The sequence below is a fragment of the Lytechinus pictus genome, chromosome 5, assembly GCF_037042905.1.
Source record: "Lytechinus pictus isolate F3 Inbred chromosome 5, Lp3.0, whole genome shotgun sequence".
NCBI classification, from domain to species: domain Eukaryota; kingdom Metazoa; phylum Echinodermata; class Echinoidea; order Temnopleuroida; family Toxopneustidae; genus Lytechinus; species Lytechinus pictus.
In genome coordinates this window covers 2875964-2896855 of record NC_087249.1, presented here as the reverse complement: position 1 = coordinate 2896855, position 20892 = coordinate 2875964, and the positions used below count along the sequence as shown (strand labels likewise).

Sequence of the window (20892 nt, the reverse complement as noted above, 5' to 3'; positions counted from 1 at the left end):
GATATCTAGAAGATAACAAAAATACCGTATAGATGATAACAAAATTTATTTTTCCAACAGCTAGATGTTCAACAATAGCTTTACGAAAACTTGATCTTGATGGTTTCTTTCTGATTTTGATTGGTAGCTCATTCCAAGAAGTTGTGCCTACATAAGATAAACACTCCTTTCCCAAGCTTGTCCTAACCTTTGCTTAATACAAATTAAGGCACTAATTAATAAATTAAGGTGAGGTGCCGTGGCTGCCTGAGGCGCGCCCAAATACACCACGAAAGTCCGGGATTGGACTTCCAGCCCTCATCTTGCATCATCGATGAAAATGCGTTTGCCCCATAGAGATGTATATCATAGAGATGTACGGTATATCTCTATGGTTTGCCCCTGCTATGCAAACTAACTGGGTCTCGTCTAGGCTCTAAAGACTATAATCGCACAAATCAAGATGGCAGCCTCCATCGTCCAGTCCGCGGTTGGCACAAGGTGAGATTTTTTTCTTTACTCTTTAGATTTAACTTGCTCTGCAGCTCTAAACACTTAATTTGATCTATCTAGTAATTATTATTTAGAAGCATTTTGAGAAAAGAATAGAAATACGACCGATAAAACCTGTTCTTATTTGCATGAATGTCTGACCCGAAATGCTGTGCAGTCCCGCGTGCTTAAAAATGTGCTGGGTGGTATTCTGCAAACGTTCTTATCTTTTAATCTCAGTCATTGCTATAAGAAGACGCTTAAAGGGGAATCCAGCCTTGGCCATAAAATGTTGTGTTGTGAAGAAGAAAAATAAATTAAACAGAATGGTGAAAGTTTGAAAGAATTCGGACAAGCAATAAGAAAGTTATAGGCTAGCTTTTTAAAAATGGAGATCACTAATACGACAAGGTCAAGGGGCAAGGACAACTTTCCCATAGGCATGATAGGCCATCTGGCCATGTATAGTCACGTATTGTATTACCGGACACCATTATGATTCCGGACGCGCATATTACTTCGTTCTAAAACAAATTCGTACCGTAAGACTTCCGCAATTCAATTTCACAGAGCAATACATAGAACAAAATTGCAAAAACAAGGCGAAATATCCAACTTTCACCTAATTATCTCTAAAAATGACAGAAAATGCTTAAAATATCAAATAGCATAGTTTTGTATTAACAATTGATATATTTTCTAACGGAAATATGGGCCTGATTTGCCGAATTTCAATCTCGTCCACTCCTTCGATCGAATGATGAGGTGTGGTGTATCTGTGGGTGATCGTCGATGGCTAGTTCTCAAGGTACCCGTGCGCGAGGTTTACCGTGAGCAGAGCCGTCGATCGGCAGCGCAGATAGAACTTGATGAGCGTCACGATACGAACGCGAGCATATTATTATTGGAAAGTGCCATGGAACATGCAGCTAACAAGACAAAATAAAATAAATTATCAAACATGAATTTATTACCAACATCTGCTCAGATTCTATATAAAAAAAGCAAATAATACTTAGAATTTACTCATGATAAGATATAAGAAGAAAAAAATCACACAAATTTGCTCTTACATCATTATAATCAAGGATATCTTTACCCGTCCGGCGCGCGTCCGGAATCATGATGTAATTTGTCGCGCACGAAAATAATTGTTTTTCGTGGAGGGGTATGCGGCAAGTGCGATGCAAAGAAAATGGTTGGTAAATATAAAACAATTATATCATATTCATAATTTTCATAATATTTGGAATAGCAAGTGTGAATTTTTCTTGATTGTATTTCCTCTAGTTGTCATTTTTAAAGCACTGAAATAAAGGTGTCCGGCAATAGGATACACTGCCATACTTTATTATCAGGGATTTGTGGTTTTCTCCTAAGTACTCATTCCCCTGGGGCAGTAATCTAAATATAACCCAGGTAGTATATTGTTTTATGTCCTCATGAAAGAAAAATATAATTTGAAATAAAACTTTTGGGAAAAATTATTTTTAGCCATAATGTGTATTGGAGTACATGGAAGAGTAGTCCTTGCCTTACATCACTATGACATCCCATATGCGGCCAATTTGAAGTCTCCATGTGTATAGTGATTACCAATATTTACAACTTTTAAAAATTCATAACTTTCTTGTTGTTTGTCCAATATTGTTCAAACTTTCACCTATCTACTTGTCTGATTTTTTCTTTCCTTATAAAAACAAGTTATTATTTGGGTTGGATTCCCCTTTAAATCATTGCAAATCGGTATTCTGAAAATCTTCTTAACGCGTTCTTATCTCTGCAAGGACTGCCTCCTTCTTATCTTCAACATGCCCATGATAAGATATTACTTATTAGTTATTATTACCAATCAAAATGCGCTTTACATTTATTTGCAGTTTAATCAATAAGCATTCCTTATGTCAAGAGAATATTGTGGGCGCTGCGCGTACACTGTCCTTGACGCATTGCGCGAAATAGGCATTTTATACGCAATGACTGATTATCATTTCGAGACACGTGCACAAAATAATGAAAGAAAGAAATTAAAGAAAAAAAAGTAAATAAAGCAGGTACGAATAAAGAATAAAACAGAAAGAAAGAAAGTAGTTTAAGAAGACAGAAATGAGAAAAGGGTCAGAATGAAGCAGAAATTAAGAAATGAAAGGAAAAAAGCAGAAGATAATGAAAAAAGAAAGAGCAAATGAAAGAAAGCAAGCAAAAAGAACCTAAAAAAAGAAAAGTAAAAAATTAAAAGAAAAAAAAAAGAATGAAAAATAGAAAGGAAAAGGAGGTAGAAATAGAACGATTATCAATCATAAAGTGAGGAATAAAAAATGAAGGAAAAAATAAAGAAAGAAAAGGAAAGAAACTTTAAGAAAAACAAAAACGAAAAGGACAAAATAAAAAGATTAAAAATGATAAAATGAAAGAATAAAGAACAAAAGAAAAAAATAGAAAAAACGAATGAAAGGAAGTAAGAAAAGAGAAAAGGAAGGAATGAAAAAAAAAATTTAAGTGAAGGAAGAGAGAAAAAAGGAAAATAAAAGAAATAAAGAGAAAGAAAGAAAGAGATAAGAGAGAAAAGATGAAAGGAAAGTTAAAGCAAAGACTAAAGAAAGATAAAAGGAAAGAAATGTAAATTCAAAGAAAGAAAAACAAGAACAAAAAGGGAAAATAAAAAGGCAGGAAAAATGAAGATTGAATAAAAAAAGAAAACAAAAAAAATTAATGGAAAGAATAAAGAAAAAGATTTAAAAAAATAATAGAAGAAAGAGAGTAAATAAGGAATGAACGAAAAAAGAAAGAATAAAAAAGAAGAAAGAATGAAAATAAATAAGACACAAAAGTGTCAGAAAGCAGAAATTAAAAAAAATGAAAGAAAGAACAAACGAATGAACGAAAAAAAAAGAATTTAAGACAAAAAATAATAAAAGAAAGATAAAAAAAGAAAAATAAGGGGATAAAATAAAAAATTACGGGATGGAAGAAAGAAAGAAAAAATAAAATGAATAAATAAAAAAGAGGGAAAATTAAATATAAAGACAAAAGAACTAATGAAAGAAAGAAAAAGAAAGAAATAAAAAAATAATAATAATAAAGTGAAGGAAGAAAGAAAAAGAAAAAAAAAGGTCAGAGAAACAAGGGGAAAGAAAAAAGGCAAAAATAAAGACTCAGGAAAGAAGAAAAAAAAGAAAGGAGAAAATGAAAAGGGAAAATAAAAAAGGAAGAAAGATGAAGAATAAATGAAACAAAGCAAAAGAAAAATAAGGAACAAATTAAAAGATTTAAAATAATATAACAAAAGATATTAATGAAGAGTGAAAGAAAGGAAGAAAGCCAGACAGATAGACAGGAAGAAAATGAGAAAATAAATGAATAAGAAATAAATAGATAAAGAAAAGGATAGAAAAAAAGAGACTGGCAAAATAAAGGGTGAATAAAAAAAGGGTGGAAAGAATACTTGTTACTACCGGTGGCCATCGATTTTGAGCAAAAAAGAACACGAACATTGTGAGATGTGATAACCCTTTAGCTATCTTAAATATAAATATTGTGAAAGATAAAAGATAAGAACATTTTCAGAATACCACGTCTTCATTTTGTTCTTATCTTTTTAGCGCGCTTTTGTGTTATATGCGCGAGTAATAAATTTATGCACTCAGCATATGATGGAAAGCAAGATAAGAAAAAAGATAACAAAAGATTAGAAAAAGATAAGAACTTTTTCAGAATACCAATTTGAGATCGTGACGTAGATAAGAAGGTTTTCAGAATACCGCCCCTGGAGTATTTCTTCGACGCTCTCGTTGACGAGTTTCGGAGCTGAGTTAGCCTGACCGTGACGACATCCCCCTTTTTAAACTCATTTAGGGAATCTTAGCTAACTAATTTCTTTTCTTTTTTTGCCCACGTTCTTTCTTCAATATTCGATCAATCATGTGCCTGAATTTCAGCCAAATTTAGTCAGACTTTTGACATTTTTTATCATCGCATCGCTAATAAAAAAAATAATGATGGCTAGGTCAAGGCTAGACCAATAGGTTCATTCTCTGTATTTTGGTTGTTCCGCTGAACTGTGTTGGCTCCACTTACCAATACATATAGTAAAATGTAAGAAAATTGTTAAGTAAATATCCAGAAACGACGGTTATTCCTGTCAAGGCCAGGGCCATTGCCAGGGGTTATGCCGGTATCGCGATCTCAAAATTCTTGACGAATGCGCGCTGTGCTGGAAATCCATTCTGAAAAAGTGTGATCTAACTTTGCATACCAAAGTTTTGTGGATATTCTAAACAAAAACTCAAGCTCAAACTAAAGGTGAGATATTCATATCAGATGGACGGCAAAATGCTATAGAATCGGTCAGTTCCACGTTGTACTCACATTTTTTTGAGGCAAGACTTCCATATGTCCCCTCCACTAAAATTGAAAAAAAAAGAATCTTGGGAAGGGTTATCAAGAATTATCTAACATATATCTAAGAGATTTAGGAAGAAATAGTTGGATTCATTCCAAAATATGGCTTTATTCCGTCAAAATCTCGAGTGTGTGTAATTCTCAATGGCATCGGTTTATTTAGTCAGAAAAATGAATACCCTATACTCTTGGAGAGTAGACTAGTTGTGATATTGGTTGATAACCGTTTATGAAACCCATGGTATTCAGCAATTCCTGCTAGCTCAGTGAGTAAAGGCGACCGCACACCTTACGACTGGTCTGCGACCCGATTTTGGAACAAATCGCATTTTGCTCATTTTTTGAAGATGTGAATGGAACATATCATTTTATTTGAGGTTAAAATTAATTGAAATAATAATATTATAACCATTTTGAAAGATTGCAAGCCCTTATTTTGGAGTAAAGTCCAAATTAGTTTCAAATCGTAGCCAATCGTACGACTGCTATGAAGTCATTACGACTAGATATCAAATTCGCTTTTATTCTAAGAAGGATGATAGCATAGTCACAAATTTGATCATAGGTATTCGTAAGATGATTAAGAACATTACACAGTAAGATATTCCAAGTCTTAATATTAGCATCAAATACTACTACATTTTATTCTAAAATCGGGTCGCAGACCAGTCGTAAGGTGTGCGGTCGCCTTAAGGCGACAGACTGGAGATGCCTCGTTCTGCAGCGAGAGGTTTGAATCCAAGTTCCACCTGGAAGTAAGAAGAATAAAAAAAGAAGAAAAAGAGAACGAAAGAAGCAGGATTTGGAGAAGTATTTTTTAAAATTAGTGGAGGGGACATAAGGAAGTCTTTCCATTTTTGTCTCGCCTGAATAGCAGAGCGAGACTATAGGCGCCGCTTTTCCGACGGCGGCGGCGTCAACATCAAATCTTAACCTAAGATTAAGTTTTTGAAATGACATTATAACTTAGAAAGTATATGGACCTAGTTCATGAAACTTGGGCATAAAGTTAATCAAGTATTACTGAACATCCTGCCTGAATTTCAGGTCACATGACCAAGGTCAAAGGTCATTTAGGGTCAATGAACTTAGACCATGTTGGGAGAATTATTTTCAAAATCTTAACCGAAGGTTAAGTTTTTGAAATGACATCATAACTTAGAAAGTATATGGACCTAGGTCATGAAACTTGGGCATAAGGTCAATCAAGTATTAGTGAACATCCTGCTCGAATATCAGGTCACGTGACCAAGGTCAAAGGTCATTTAGGGTCAATGAACTTTGGTCAAGTTGGGGGTATTTGTTGAATTACTATCATAACTTTGAAAATTTATGGATCTAGTTCATGAAACTTGGACATAAGGTTAATCAAGTATGAGTGTACATCCTGCCTGAGTTTCAGGTCACATGACCAAGGTCAAAGGTCATTTAGGGTCAATGAACTTTGGCCAAGTTGGGGGTATTTGTTGAATTACCATCCTTACTCTGAAAGTTTATGGATCTAGTTCATAAAACTTGGACATAAGAGTAATCAAGTATCACTGAACATCCTGTACGAGTTTCAGGTCACATGACCATGGTCAAAGGTCATTAAAGGTCAATGAACTTTGGCCGTGTTGTGGGTATTTGTTGAATTACCATCCTAACTCTGAAAGTTTATGGATCTAGTTCATAAAACTTGGGATATAAGAGTAATCAAGTATCACTGAACATCCCCCTGTGAGTTTCAGGTCACAAAACTGAGGTCAAAGGTCAGTTAAGGTCAATAAACTTAGGCCATGTTGGGGTAATTGTTGAATTGCCATCATAACTTTGAATTTTTTTTGGATAGAGTGAATGAAATGTGGACATGGATGTAGTTGACAAGTCTTAAGTCACCGTTCAAATATCATTTATGGTCAATGAACGTGGTATTATGTCATTATATGAATGGTGTTTTTGTGAATGATTATTTTATAGTAGTTTTCAAAGTCAGCACTGCTGCTATATTAAATCGCGTAATGCAGGCGAGACTGCCAGAGGCGTTCCACTTGTTTATGATATCTGCTTGCAAAATGCTGATTTCATGATACTTGTTGAGAAGTTCAGATTTTTTGGAGATGGGCGCTAACGGTGAGAGATTTGCTGATCTTTCGCCAATATTTTCATGAATACTGAAACTAGAGGGTCATTTTAGGTCACTTTTCATGTTGATGATCTGATGACAGATTTTAAAGATATTGATTAGTTTTTGAGATAACGAACCGTCCTTGAAGTATTGACACAGACAAAGTTTTGGACTCACAACCATAATTGTTGCCACAATATTCTTTGCGTAATACTACTATGACTCCGTTCTCAATACCGTCCTAAAACTAGTTTAGTGGAAACTAGTTTAACGATCAAAGCGGTCTTGGGAACTTTGGAAGTGATCTTCATTTTTCAAACCAGTTCAGAAAACCACCTCGCGATGTAGTTTTGAAGATCGCTTTGCCTCGTTAAACAGGTTTTATAAGTGAGGACACCACCGTTCTTCGGGAAGTGATCTTCGCACATTTTGAGCACGCTACTCCACACACTGTGTGTGGAATGCCTACGCTGCGGTTTCAAATTTCGCGCGAAACATGTCACCCCTCTGAGAGTGTTCCCACGGCAACAAGACCACTTTACATGAAGTGGTTTTGAAAACCACTTGCGGATGATCAAATGAGAACCCTGGCAAAGCCATCTTTCAAACTGGTGTCCCAAACCGGTTTCCAGTAAACCAGTTTTAGAAAGTATAATGAAAACGGTGTCTATTGCTACTACCATGCTTGTTAGTTCACGATTCACTTTGTTGTGGATAGCGCTACTAAAGATGAGTAGGCCTAGATATAAATTTGTTTTTTAAAATTTCTTTATCCATGAATTTGTTCCCCCCTCTTTTGGCGGAGGCGACCAGTGATGGTCACCGATAAATGAAGTTGGGATGGTTTTTTCTTTGTGCAAATGTTTATTTTCGAGTTCAGAAATTTGTCTCATTTTACCTCTAATTTAAACCCACATGCAAGTTGATGTCGGACTGGTCGTTAATGTAACTCACAAAATTCACTTTTTTTTCCTGATTCAATCAATTGTGTACAATTATCGCCCTCCTTATTTTGAACTAATGCTAATTGGCTACTACCTTTCTGTGATTTTCTGTGATTTTGTGTTTCAGAGTTAGCTCTGTTCTGAATAGAGATGTGAAGCAGTTTGGAAAGAAGTTTCTCTTTGACAACAATGAAGAAACATGCTGGAATTCTGATCAGGTAGGTTCTAATGTCTGTCCTTATTCCAGTGTAGAAAGTAAATGGCCGAACATTCACTCCTGTCACGGTTGCTAATGTCAATTTACCATGGAAACATAATCGGCTTATGAAAGGGTTATATGGTTCAAGATTAGGATTGGGTGTATAAACCAGGGGTGGTATTCTGAAACGTTCTTATCTCATTGAGATATGAAGACGCTAAAATCATTGCAAATCAGTATTCTGAAAATCTCCTTAACACGTTCTGTGCAGCCTCTGTAAGGACTGTCCCTTTCTCATCTTCAAGATGCTCGTTTTTTAGACATTTTTATACGCCCGTCTCGACGGGACGTATTATCGTATCATGCTCGGTGTCTGTCCGTTCGTCCATCCGTTAACTTTTCCTTGTAAACGCGATGACTTCAGTTAACTTAACCTAGGCTCATATAATATGGTGTGTATGATACTAGCATGAATCCCAAGAAGCTTATTGATTTTGAGGTCAAAAGGTCAAGGTCACAGTGACATGTTTTCATCTTACCCTTCTGCAGTCCTTGTAAACACGATAACTTCAGTTTAACTTAACCTAGGATCATATAATTTGGTGTGTATGATACTAGCATGAATCCCAGGAAGCCTATTGATTTTAAGGTCAAAAGGTCAAGGTTACAGTGACATATTTTCATCTTACCCTTCTGAAGTCCTTGTTAACGTGATAACTAAAGTTGAACTTAACCTAGGCTCATATAATTTGGTGTGTATGATACTAGCATAGATCCTAGCAATTTTATTGATTTTAAGGTCAGAAGGTCGTCGCCATCTTCCACTTTTCTTGCTTGACCAATAGCTCCATTTCCGTGCTACAGACGGGCGTATTATGTGCTCGCCTTAGCGACACTCTTGTTTTTCGATATTACCAGTCAAGAAATAAAAATCAGTCATTGCATATAAAATGCCTATTTTGCGCAATGTGCCAGAAGCTAGTGTACGCACAGCGCTCATTAATCAAAACAGACTTTATATTTGAAGTTTAACCAATACAAGAGTTCTTTAAGTCAAGAAAATATCATGGGTGCTGTGCTTACACTAGTTTCTGGCACATTGTGCAAAGTAGGCATTTTATATGCAGTGACTGATTTTTATTTCTTGGCCAGTGCACAAAAAATAAAGAAAGTAATGCAAGAGAGTAATTAAAGAACGGGTGAAATAAAGAACTAACAACAGATAAGAGAATTAAAAAAAAGAAGAAAGAAAGTAACTAAGAATTAAAAGGGTCAGAAAGCGGAAGTAAAAAATGAAAAACTAGAAGAACAAATGAACGAAAACAAGAAAAAAAAGAACCAAGAAAGAAAAAATTTAAAAAAAAAGAAGGAAAAATTAATGTGAGAAAGAAAACAAAGTAAAAGAATGAAGAAATAAAAAGATTTGAAAAGATAAAGGGAAGGAAGAAAGTTATATGATTTCTAATTTCACTTTTGTTTGTATATTTCGTATGTTCTACACTGTAAAGCGCTTTGATATGGATTTCATGAAAAGCGCTATATAAGACTACATGTAAGTTATTATTATTATTATTAAAGATAAAAGGAGAAAGAAAATAAAGAAACAAAAATAAGGGAGATAGATAGGGGACAGCAATAATAAAGACTAAAGAATGAAAGAAAGAATCATAAAAGGAAAAGAAAAAAGGGTAAAAAAAAAAGAATGAATGAAAGAAAGAAAGAAAGAGAGGAAGAAAGAAATAATAAAAAAGAAAAAGAAAGAAGAAATAAAAAATAAAAATAAAAAGATATAAAGTGAAGGAAAAAGAAAAAGTAAAAAATAAAGAAAAAGCAAAGAAAGAAAGAACTTAAAGAAGAGAGGGTAAAGGGGAAGTAAAAAAAAGAAAAGAAAAATAGAAAAAGGGTGAAAAGGGAAAATAACAAGGGAAGAAAGATGAAGAATTAATGAAAGAAATCAAAAGGAAATAACGAAGAAATTAAAAGAATTTAAATAAAAAGATATAAAAGAAGAATGAACGAAAGAAAGGAGGAAACGATGAAGAGAAGAAAAAAAGAAAGATAGAAAATTAATCAAGAAAAAGATTAAGAGACAGACAAAACAAAGGATGAATGAATTAAAAAAAGGTGGAAGGAATAGACTCCTTGTTACTACCAATGGCCGTCGATTTCGAGCAAAAACGAACACGGCCATCTGAGATTTGATAGCCCTCTAGCTATTGTAAATATTATCATAAATATTCTGGAAAATAAGAAAGATAAAAGATAAGAAGGTTTTCAGAAAACCATGCACTTATCTTGTTCAAGAATAATTATTTTTAGCACGCTTATGCGCAAGTTATAAATTTATGCGCTCAGCATAGGAGGTAAGCCAGAAAAGATAAGAACGTTTTCAGAATACCGCTCCGGATGTTTGCAGATTTTACATTAGAGCGATTGTCACTGGAGCCAATGTCAGGGTTAAAGAAGATTGTGTTAACACGTTTCCTGTAAATAAATTTTTTGTCAAATTTAAAATTGATTGTCAAGTTTGAAGTCATGAAAAAGGTCTGTGTTTGTAATAATTGCGCCTGTTTTCATGGCTGTCACATCCATGAAAATATACTATCCCCTGGTAGTCAATTTTTGTTTTGGTAAACCTGTTGGTCATGCCCAGTATGTAAATTAATATTTCCTGGAGTGTTTGAAAATAGAAATCTTTGTTTTAGATTTTAGTACAAAAGTAAAATGTAAAACTTGGAGATGAAACAAAGAGGGGGGGGGGATGATGGGTGCAAGTCATTATAAACAATGAAAATAATAAAACAGAGGCACCGGGTATTCAGTTAATATTTCAAATTTGCTATCATTGAGTGAAGTTTAATTTATGTGTTTTTTTTAATAAGAGTAATGATAAGTACAAGTATAAATATTTTAATACCACTACACCAATACTTGATCACAAATCTTTTTTTGTTCTCCAGATTTTAAATCTAAGTACTTATTTTTGTTGTTGATTACAGGGAACACCACAGTGGGTATCTTTAGAACTCCATGCACCTCATCAATGTACAGAGCTCCATCTTCAATTCCAGGGAGGGTTTGCCAGTAAGACATGTACAGTAGAAGGAAGCTTGCCTGGAGAACAACTCAAGAAACTCATGGACATCTACCCTCAGGATGATAATACATTACAAATATCCTTTTCTAAAAACAATTGGTAATAGTCAAGAAGAAGAGTGTAGGTTGGTTGTGTTGAGGATGAAGGGTGCACAAGATTGGACAAAGAAGAAGAAGAAGCGGTATACAGGAGGATTGCTGCTTGTGTGCGGTAAGTCCTGCCACTTTCTTCCACGGAAAAAGTTTGTATTACAGCTACTACTGTTAGTCATTGTCTTGTAATTTTGAAATGAAATTTGTCACCATGGTACCTCTACATACCACACATGCTTCTCATTTCAGTTGTACTTTTTTGGATTGAAGCTAGGATAACCTCAAGTATGGCAATGTTCATTGGTATCGGTAAATGAATTATTAATGGAGATGCATTTGTACGCCATCTTTTTGTCTCGCCCACCAGAAGTGAAGGCGAGACTTAGGGATCCAAATGTCGTCTGTCGTCCGTCCATCACAAACCTAATGACACATAACTCCACAACCGTAAGTCGCTTTTCAACCAAACTTGGATGGTAGATGGACTTGGGGGACCTGCATGTTATGCTGCAGTCGGAGGTCACATGATAAGGTCAAAGGTCATTTTCAGGTCAATGTTAAAGTTTACATGCAAGACTCTTATGACACCTAACTCCGCAACCGTAGGTCACTTTTCAACCAAACTTGGATGGTAGATGGACTTTGGGGACCTTCATGTTATGCTGCAGTCAGAGGTCACATGGTAAGGTCAAAGGTAATTTTCAGGTCAACGTTAAAGTTTACATGCAAAACTCTCTTATGACAACTAACTCTGCAACCGTAAGTCACTTTTCAACTAAACGTGGATGGTAGATGGACTTGGGGGATGTGCATGTTATGCTGCAGTCAGAGATCACATGGTAAGGTCATTTTCAGGTCAACGTTAAAGTTTACATGCAAGACTCTATTATGACACCTAACTCCGCAACCGTAAATCACTTTTCAACAAAACTTGGATGGTTGATGTACTTAGGCGACCTGCATGTTATGCTGCAGTCGGATGTCACATGGTAAGGTCAAAGGTAATTTTCTGGTCAACATTAAAGTTTACGTGCAAGGCTCGTATGAAAAGTGTAATTCCATCCAAGTCATTTCACAATGAAGTTTTGATACAATTCTGTTGCGTGCCCTCGCAAATCACGATATTTCTGGTTATTTTCATAAGTGGGCGAAACACAAAATCGCTTTTGCCTTGTTTTTTATAGAATGTCATCATTCTGCAATATGACCAAGTAACATGGGTTAACAAATAAGTTTGAGACTCCCATAATTATGTGGAAGCATTTTTAAAATACATTTGAATTTGTATTTTTTGTGGCCCCATAAATTATTTTCTATTTAAAAGAAATATTTGTAATGTTATAGAACATCCTGATAGAGACCAACCATCTCCAGTGGCCACTCTTTCTGTTTCCATTGGGTGACCGTAATAGACAGGCTTGATCGTACCCCAAATGCATTTTAAAAATGTCTTAAAGGTTAAGTCCACCCCAGAAAACTTGATTTGAATCAATATAGAAAAATCAAAGAAGCATAATGTCAAATAAGAACGTTATGAAATTTCAAAGTTTCACTTATTTTTCACAAAACAGTTATATGCACAACTCAGTGATATGCAAATGAGAGAGTCAATGATGTTCATCACTCACAATTTCTTTAGTTTTGTATTGTTTGAAGAATACAATATTTCAATTTTTGCAGATTTGACAATAATGACCAACTATACTGAACCACATAATGTAAAAACAATTGTAATTACACATAATCATATGTGCATTTTCACCACAGATGGACACAGAGGCAAAAAAATCAAGTTGATATTCATGTAAAATGCTTTATGTTTTTTAATAAAACAAGACCTGAAGTTTCTGAGACAAAATTTTTTTCCAACTCTGGCAGCCGTTTTTTATTTCAAAATGGCTGCCAAAGTATGGATACAAATTAGTGTTGAAAATAGTATATTGATACATATTTTGTTTTTACAGATTTTTAAAGAACAGGTTTGATCATGATGTTTTCGCCTGTGATTTAGCTTGCTATTAGAACACTTTTTAAAATCCCACAGAAAGAAACACCAGTAATTCATTCATCTGATAAAAAAACATTGATGAAGTATGTGATATGGTATGTAATGTCAGTTACCGAAAACATTAACTTTTTTTCTCATTTCCTGGAAAAGAGGATATATTATATGAAACTTGGTAGATTTCCTCTCTAGGTAACACCCCTCCCTTCTACACCAAAATTAAAGATTACCAATTAACAATGAAGCCATAGGGTACCATTAAATATATGTAATGTCAGTTACCAAGTGGAAAATGTAATGTCAGTTACCGAGATGTAATGTCAGTTACCATGATAAAACGTTGGTTACCAATATTGAAATGCAAATATGTGGTCAATTTTATGGTGAAGAAATATTGTATACTTGTTATTTAAGTCAAGTCACACCAGAAGGAGCTTGCTATTGACTTTTAAAAGGTATAGTTCACAAGGAATACTATATGAAATTATGAAGGAAGTTGCATTCCCATCGTGCAAAAAAAATTACTATGAAATTGTTTTGTACATGCACTTACCAAGTACCTAATTGTTTGTATCAGACAATTTTTTGTTTGGTTTTCGGGGGGGGGGGGGGGGGTAGGGGGTACTTTTCACAACCTATTGTCTAAATCTGCAACATTTTTAAAGCTTAACATTGTGATGAAGGGGATTTCCAGGGTCCCTTTTTTAGTTTCTAGGATTCTTTTGAGCATTGCCTCGCTAAAAGTAAATTCCTGGTTTTTATACCCGTTAGTAGTGTGGATGTGCGATACTACAATTTTGTTTTTGGTTTACAAGTATAGATGAAAAGTGAAATTTGACAGTTCTGATCAATGTTGCATGGATCTACATGTACTAAAACTGTGGTGTTTTGTTCTAATTTACAAATAGTTCAGTTTCAGTTTAGAAGCTGGAGTTTATTTTTTGTTGACAGCTTATAAAAGAAATTAGCAAAGAAAATGATTAAACAAATTATGAAGAGAATTGAAATCCGACAGATATGAACAAGCATTGCTTGCACTGACCAGAATAGAAATCAATAAAACTACATGGCTGCATGAGATTCGGGGGAGGGGTACATGTAGCCTAGGGAGGAGACCCTTATTCATTTTTGCCTTTTTTGAGGGGAGGAGGAGGTTGGAGAAGGAAAAGGTTTAAAAAGTCAATATAAAACTGATGAATATATTATGGGTGTATAGTCAGAAAAATCCATGTGTACAGTCAATGCAATATTAAATTACTATAGGAAAACATGTAGCTGCTATGACCCCACCCCCCCCCCCCCCTGAGTAAGTAAAACATACATTTCTTATCTTTTGATAATTAAAAATGTGAAGTATTATGAAACTTTTATGATTTTAAAAAGCCTTGCATATAAGTACCAAGAAAGTTATGCCTTTGAAAATCATATAGCACTGGTAAATGTTAATGTGTATTGTCAGTTACCGACAAGTAATTATAAAAATGTTCAAATCAAAGAAAGGAATTAAGAAAAAGAAAAAGTTTTTCATTGAAATGTTCCTAAAAACTCGGGTATACTTCCACATCAAGCTCACTTTCATGTGCACCCCTGCACAGAAGATACAATGCAATGATTCCACACATTTGACTTCCATGTGTTATCTCTATGGCAAATTAAGTGTAATGTCAGTTACCGTAATGTCAGTTACCAGCATGGTTGTGGAAAAATTATCATAGTCCCCAAAAGACAAAAACAAATTTTTTAATATTTTGACACATCTTAACCTAGTAACGGAGGTATATTTACATATTCAAATTATTACTCTATCTACTCAGGGACATGAGATATTTCAATTTTAATGAACACCCTGAAATTGCATGTCCTTTTGCGTAATGTCAGTTACCGACACATTTTTGCTTGCTGATGCGTAAAAAAAAATGTGGTTACATAGGAAAACTTAGTATCACAGTATACAGCAAGGTTCACTTTATTAAACTCTATCAAAAGCAAACTCCCATAATTTGTTGTTTTAGAGATACACACAATGAAAGGTGTGAAAACATTGTGCCGTGTAATGTCAGTTACCGTGAAAATGCCCATATAGAGGTGAGAATAAATCTTTGTTTCACATGCCAATGAGGAGAAAATTAAAATATTTCTTATCATGAAATAAAAAATATACATTGAGTGGGGGACATCATCAGTCCCCTCATTTGCATACCGACCAGGATGTGCATATAACTGTTTTGTGAAATTAAGCAAAACTTTAAAATGTCATAACTTTCTTATCTTACATCCGATTTTGATGAAATTTTCAGTGTTATGCTTGTTGGATTTTTCTCTTTTTATTCAAATCAATATCTTGTTGGGGTGGACTTGTCCTTTAAAGATCAGCCAATAATTTAGGTACATAGTCCATGCAACAGTTCATCTATGCACTAGCTACATTTAAATAATTCTATGGAAAATATGTTGCAGTTGGGATTAAGAGCCATATTGAGTTTGTATTTCATTTCCAAATATAGAAAACATTCATATTCTTGGTGATGTCACTTGAAAATTACTTGATTTGGAATTTATACCAATTTTCATTAATTGCAGTTGTCATGTTCACTATTTACATGTACTTGGTTGAAATTGGAAGAGCACCCCCTAGTGTTCACAATAGGTACATTTAAGTGCCAGTTCTTGATTTTAATCAATGTGAAATTGATCTCAGTGCTTTTCGGTGTCAGTATTGTTTTTATTTCAGAACATTGATGTTGCCATCATGGTAGAATAATGCTTTTGGCTCAATAGTCATTTTATGCTATGTAGCACCTCAAACCAATCATTTACCCCCCCCAAAAAAAAAAATGTGAAACACCCTAAATGATTAGTTTAGTTTTAGCACTAAAATGTAAATGTTTGGGTTGCTTGATATCATCATACATGAAATTGAATTCAAACACTAGAGTATGCCTTTCATTTTGATTGTTTCCCTACATTCTGATTCAGATTGATTATCATAACAAGGACAATACTCAACCTTAAGCATGATTGCAACATTCAATTCATCAAACAGACTCATTTTGGATCTTCATTTTAGTTGGTATTAAGCACATTTGTGAATGCCATTAATTGATATAGTTTTGTAAAAACTTAAGTTTAACAATCGTTGTGAAGTATCTCATTTACCCCCTCCTCCCCCCCCAAAAAAAAAAAGGAAGAAGAAAGAAATGCAAGCACATCATTCCTCAAGTTCCTACTCATATTTATTCATGAGATATATAGTGATAGCCTGATAGGTATTTGTAACAACATATTGGAAAATATTCAGGAAATCATGTGCAAGGGACATGCAATTGTATTCCAATTGATATCATATTCAAATGTTCTGGTTCAACAATAGGATGAAAGGTGATCATTAAATTAGAAATCTTAAAAATGAAAAGATCTATTGTAGTAAGCTGGTTGTTTCCCAGGGTTCACCATATGGTTAGTAAATAATAGGCTTATGTATATTCCAGAGTCTCATGAAATTATACTAGAAACAAAAGAAGATGACTCCTACTTCATGAAAGTATTGTTTATTTCCAGAAAATATAAGTTGGTCAAAATTATGAAATCCCTTGATAAGTTCGGTTTTATGTGCAAGAAATATGGCAAAGCACAAAGTCAATTTCGAACCCTTTGAAAATGAATTTTATTTTTAGGAGGTTAACAATACAAAAGAAATGAGGTTTAAAACAGAATATCATCACTCATACCAGATCTCAAGCAACATTCAACTTTTGATCATTTTTCAAAGTAATGAGAGTGTACTGTTTAGTTTTGTCCTAATTAGAGAATAATCATCTGTGAAATATCATAAACATGTTTTCAATAACTATGGCATGGAGTAATTCCATAAAGTATGTACATCTGACCCCCTATATTAGGGACTTTTCTTCAATGATTTGGGTTTTTTCTAGCTCCTATGTATGTATGGATGTAATGCTCTCAATTTATTTTCACCCGAGCAGTTCATAAACATTGGTGAGTTGGAGGTGGGACATGCAAAATCACATTTTATATGGCACTGCCCAGTGGATTAGCTATATTAATAACCTTTCTACATGTATGCAAAGAGATTTTTAATCTCTTTGATTGTAAGGAATATTCAAGAAGTTTAACATCTGGATATATTTGATACATGCTGCACATACAATGCTTATAACAATATTTAATTATGAATGTGATATCCATTAGGATATATATATATGAATGTTATTGTAATTTCCTGTTGGCATGCTTCCTTGACTCTATGTTTCCTGCACATCTTCAAGTTTCCTGCAGGATGTTCAGCAAGCAGCTTGAAGATCATCTTTGCAGAGAGTACTGATTTCTTTGGCAGGATCACCCTCTATAAGTTAGACATCTTAGGCACCCCATCATGACCATGGTAACCCCAGGAGTAGTGGGGAGGAAAGATGCCATCCTGTGACGAAAGCAGCAATGGGTCGTGCTCATTGAAGATGCGTACACTTTTTTGAGAAGATGGGAGAAAAAGAATAATGAAATGGCACTAGGCGACGTCATAGATTGGTATAAGATACCATTGATTTAACATTTTTTAGTAAGAAAAAGACATTTTCAGATTCAACATTATTTTGAATCTTAATCCTAAATAGACTGGGCTATTTTGACACCTAAAAAGATGGGGGGGGGAGCTGATGCAGCCCCCTCCCCCTTATGATCTCGGCCGTCGATGAAATTCTGTGAAAATTCTCAATGCTAATTAATTATGCTCATTTATGAATAAAATAAAAAGTTTATAGTACTGTAATTAACTGAATAATAACAAAATAATGCTCATTTTGGTTCACAGACTCTTTATTAGATTCTGATTAAATGTTAATTAAAGAGGTAAAAAAAAATTGCAAAAAATGTTGAATCAGCCCTCCCCAAATCTTATTAGGGTTAAAGAAATACTATGTTTGATATATAGTCCGTGGACTGGGAGAGTTTATTAAGCTGGATCATACACAAAAGCTTTGATGGTCCTGTAATTGCTGCAGAGTCATATCCTTTACACGGAAGGCCCAAGGGGCCCAAAATAAGGGGCCCATAAATGGGTTTATTCAGCTGAAAGCATACATCAATACTTTAAGCAACAGGATCTGATCCAGTATTAATCGATACTTAAGCCAGAAATTGAGTATTTTTGTTTTTTGCTCAGTATTTTGCTCATCTTTGGTATTCAATTGCATTTTTTGGCTAAGTATTTTACTTAAATCTAAGTCAGCCACTAACCAGGCTTAAGTCAGTTTACAAATATGATAGGTGCAGTCATACATTCTGTGCACAGATGGATACATACATTGTAAATTTGTTTGGCTCAAACTTTATGACTTTACAATGGCTTTTAGTATTTTACTTAAATTTGGCTTGATAAAGTAAAATGTTTAGATGTGATCTGAATAAGAGTTCTCATTTTGCTTAGCCAAGGATAATGCTAAGTAAAGTACTAACAAAATCAATACCTCCAATTGAATACCAGCCCAGGTATACATTGGTGTTCAAAAACTACCAATGGCAGCAACTTTATCCTGTAGCGGGCCCAGACATAAGGCCCAAAGGACCCCACCAAAATGGGTTTATTCAGCTGAAAGCATACATGGATATTTTTTTTCCAGTGGAACCAGCATACTCTGGGGTTCACTAAATCATTTTCAACATTGACTGTGGCAATGATCTTTTAGAACAGTATGTAAATTCATGTTCTCAATTTGTCAATGATATATTCAAAGATATTTATTTTTGTATAAAAAAAAAAATTAATAAAATATTATTATCTCTTAAAATGTTTTACTCAAGTCATCATTATGTGTGAAGATATAATATTAACCCTATTTAGGCCGGGGTATTTTGGGAGATCATATGGCCAGGGAGGGGGAGGGGGGCCTCTCAGGCCCCATGGAGATCTCGGCAGTCGATCGCGGAATCGCGCCAAAAATTGGCACGCAGGTTATCTTGGACATAATCTACAAAATTGTACAGTAATTTATTTCATGCCAATTGCTATTAAGTAATTATGCGTAATTAGTACATGCAAAAACATTTTTATCGTGGCGAAAATATTGCTTGAATCGTTGTAGAGAGCTCTCTATCTTTCAGTCTTTCTCTTTATCAGTGTCTCTCTCGTGATACCTCATTACAGGTGCTGCGGAACGGATTGAATGGGGGGAATGAAGGGGGGGGGGGGGCTTACTATCCAAAAACAATATTGTATGGTTGTTTTTAGATTATTGTACATATGTATTAAAAAGGTGGGGGAGGGGAGCTGAAGCCCCCCCCCCTCACAGTTCCACTACCCCTGTATTACAAAGACTTTAATTTTAGTAGAGCCAATCACAATGTCAAGCCTTTCTAAAAGCGAATTATAAAAGGTATATAAAAATAATTTAACATCATAATGCAAATAGGATAAATACTAAGTATTAACCCACAAAAAATCCCAATAAAACATCAAATTAACAGTGATGTTACGTATCTTTTCGGCTCCTGTAAACTCAATATTGAGTCATATTTGCCAAGTAGAGATAAAAATGTTCCTGAAAATTCCATGCAACATATAGGCCTAAAGTTGAAGATAAATCAATGTATAAGCAGGTTTAGATCTCGACTTTATCAATTTCTGACAGAAAAAGACATGTGTAAAGTGAAGAGTATAAAAATTGCTGAAATCGGGGAGTGGGGGTGGTATGATTTTCACCCTACCATAAAAATGAACTAGTTGGGGGATTATTTAGGGTGGGAATATTATGAAAATAGACTTGTTTAGGGTACTCTGATATTAAGGGATGATTACTTGTTTATACAGTGCGTATAAAAATAACGGGACAGATTTGAAAAGTCTATAAATTTTTGTTTCAAATTATGATGTCTATATTTTTGTGTTAATAGGTGCTCTGAAGTCTTATCTTTCAAATGCCATTAACAAATTTAGTTTTGTTCATGCCTGAGCGAACACAGAATGTTTTTGTCTGGGTTTAAAAAGGAGGCTTGCGCCAAAATGGCATAGAAATTAATGATAAATATGATGATCGGACTTCTTGCTAATCAGCAGACTTCCTCTTACCCTTTTCATTATCTTTGCCATAATTTTCAAATTATGCGGTCAAAATTCATTTTCAAATCAATTTATTTGCTTGCATTGTTTCTTTTTAATATGTTCTCTTTTAGCTTTGAATATTCCTTCTTCAAGCAAAAATAATCTTTTTCAACCGAAGTATGGGAGAGCGTGTATTTTTCTTCAGAAATTTCATTGTGTGCTACAAAGGTTATGGTGCCTTTTGAACAGTGCCATACAGATGGGCGGGGGCTCAGGTTTGCTCTCCCCCCTCAATAAAAAAAATCATGACCAAGAAAAAAATTGGAAAGGAAATAAAAGGAAATATAGAAAGTAAAATATGATATTATTTTCTGAATATTATGTCAAAATCTATCACAAAATTTGATATTGTAATAAAAAAGTGGGAATATTAGCGTGCTCGCTTTGCTCGCAACAACTTTTTAATACATTTTACCCGATCTGCCATATCTAGCTCCTTCAAAATTGACTCAATACACCGTT

The 20892-nt window shown here is 34.4% G+C and overlaps 1 protein-coding gene across 1 annotated transcript; it reads left to right on the top strand.

Annotated features, from left to right (window-relative positions):
* Positions 1-417: 417 nt before the first annotated feature.
* Positions 418-19115, top strand: LOC129262577 (nuclear receptor 2C2-associated protein-like). Its single transcript, XM_054900713.2, has 4 exons — positions 418-480; positions 8051-8141; positions 11122-11295; positions 17594-19115. Exons 1-4 carry the CDS (start codon positions 443-445, stop codon positions 17711-17713), a joined length of 423 nt encoding a protein of 140 aa, XP_054756688.2. The 5' UTR covers positions 418-442; the 3' UTR covers positions 17714-19115.
* The last annotated feature ends 1777 nt before the right edge of the window (positions 19116-20892 follow it).

Coding starts and splice junctions, on each gene's coding strand:
- LOC129262577 (XM_054900713.2), top strand. CDS start 443: ATGGCAGCCTCCATCGTCCAGTCCGCGGTTGGCACAAG. Junction 481..8,050: donor CAGTCCGCGGTTGGCACAAG/GTGAGATTTTTT, acceptor TTTGTGTTTCAG/AGTTAGCTCTGTTCTGAATA. Junction 8,142..11,121: donor CATGCTGGAATTCTGATCAG/GTAGGTTCTAAT, acceptor TGTTGATTACAG/GGAACACCACAGTGGGTATC.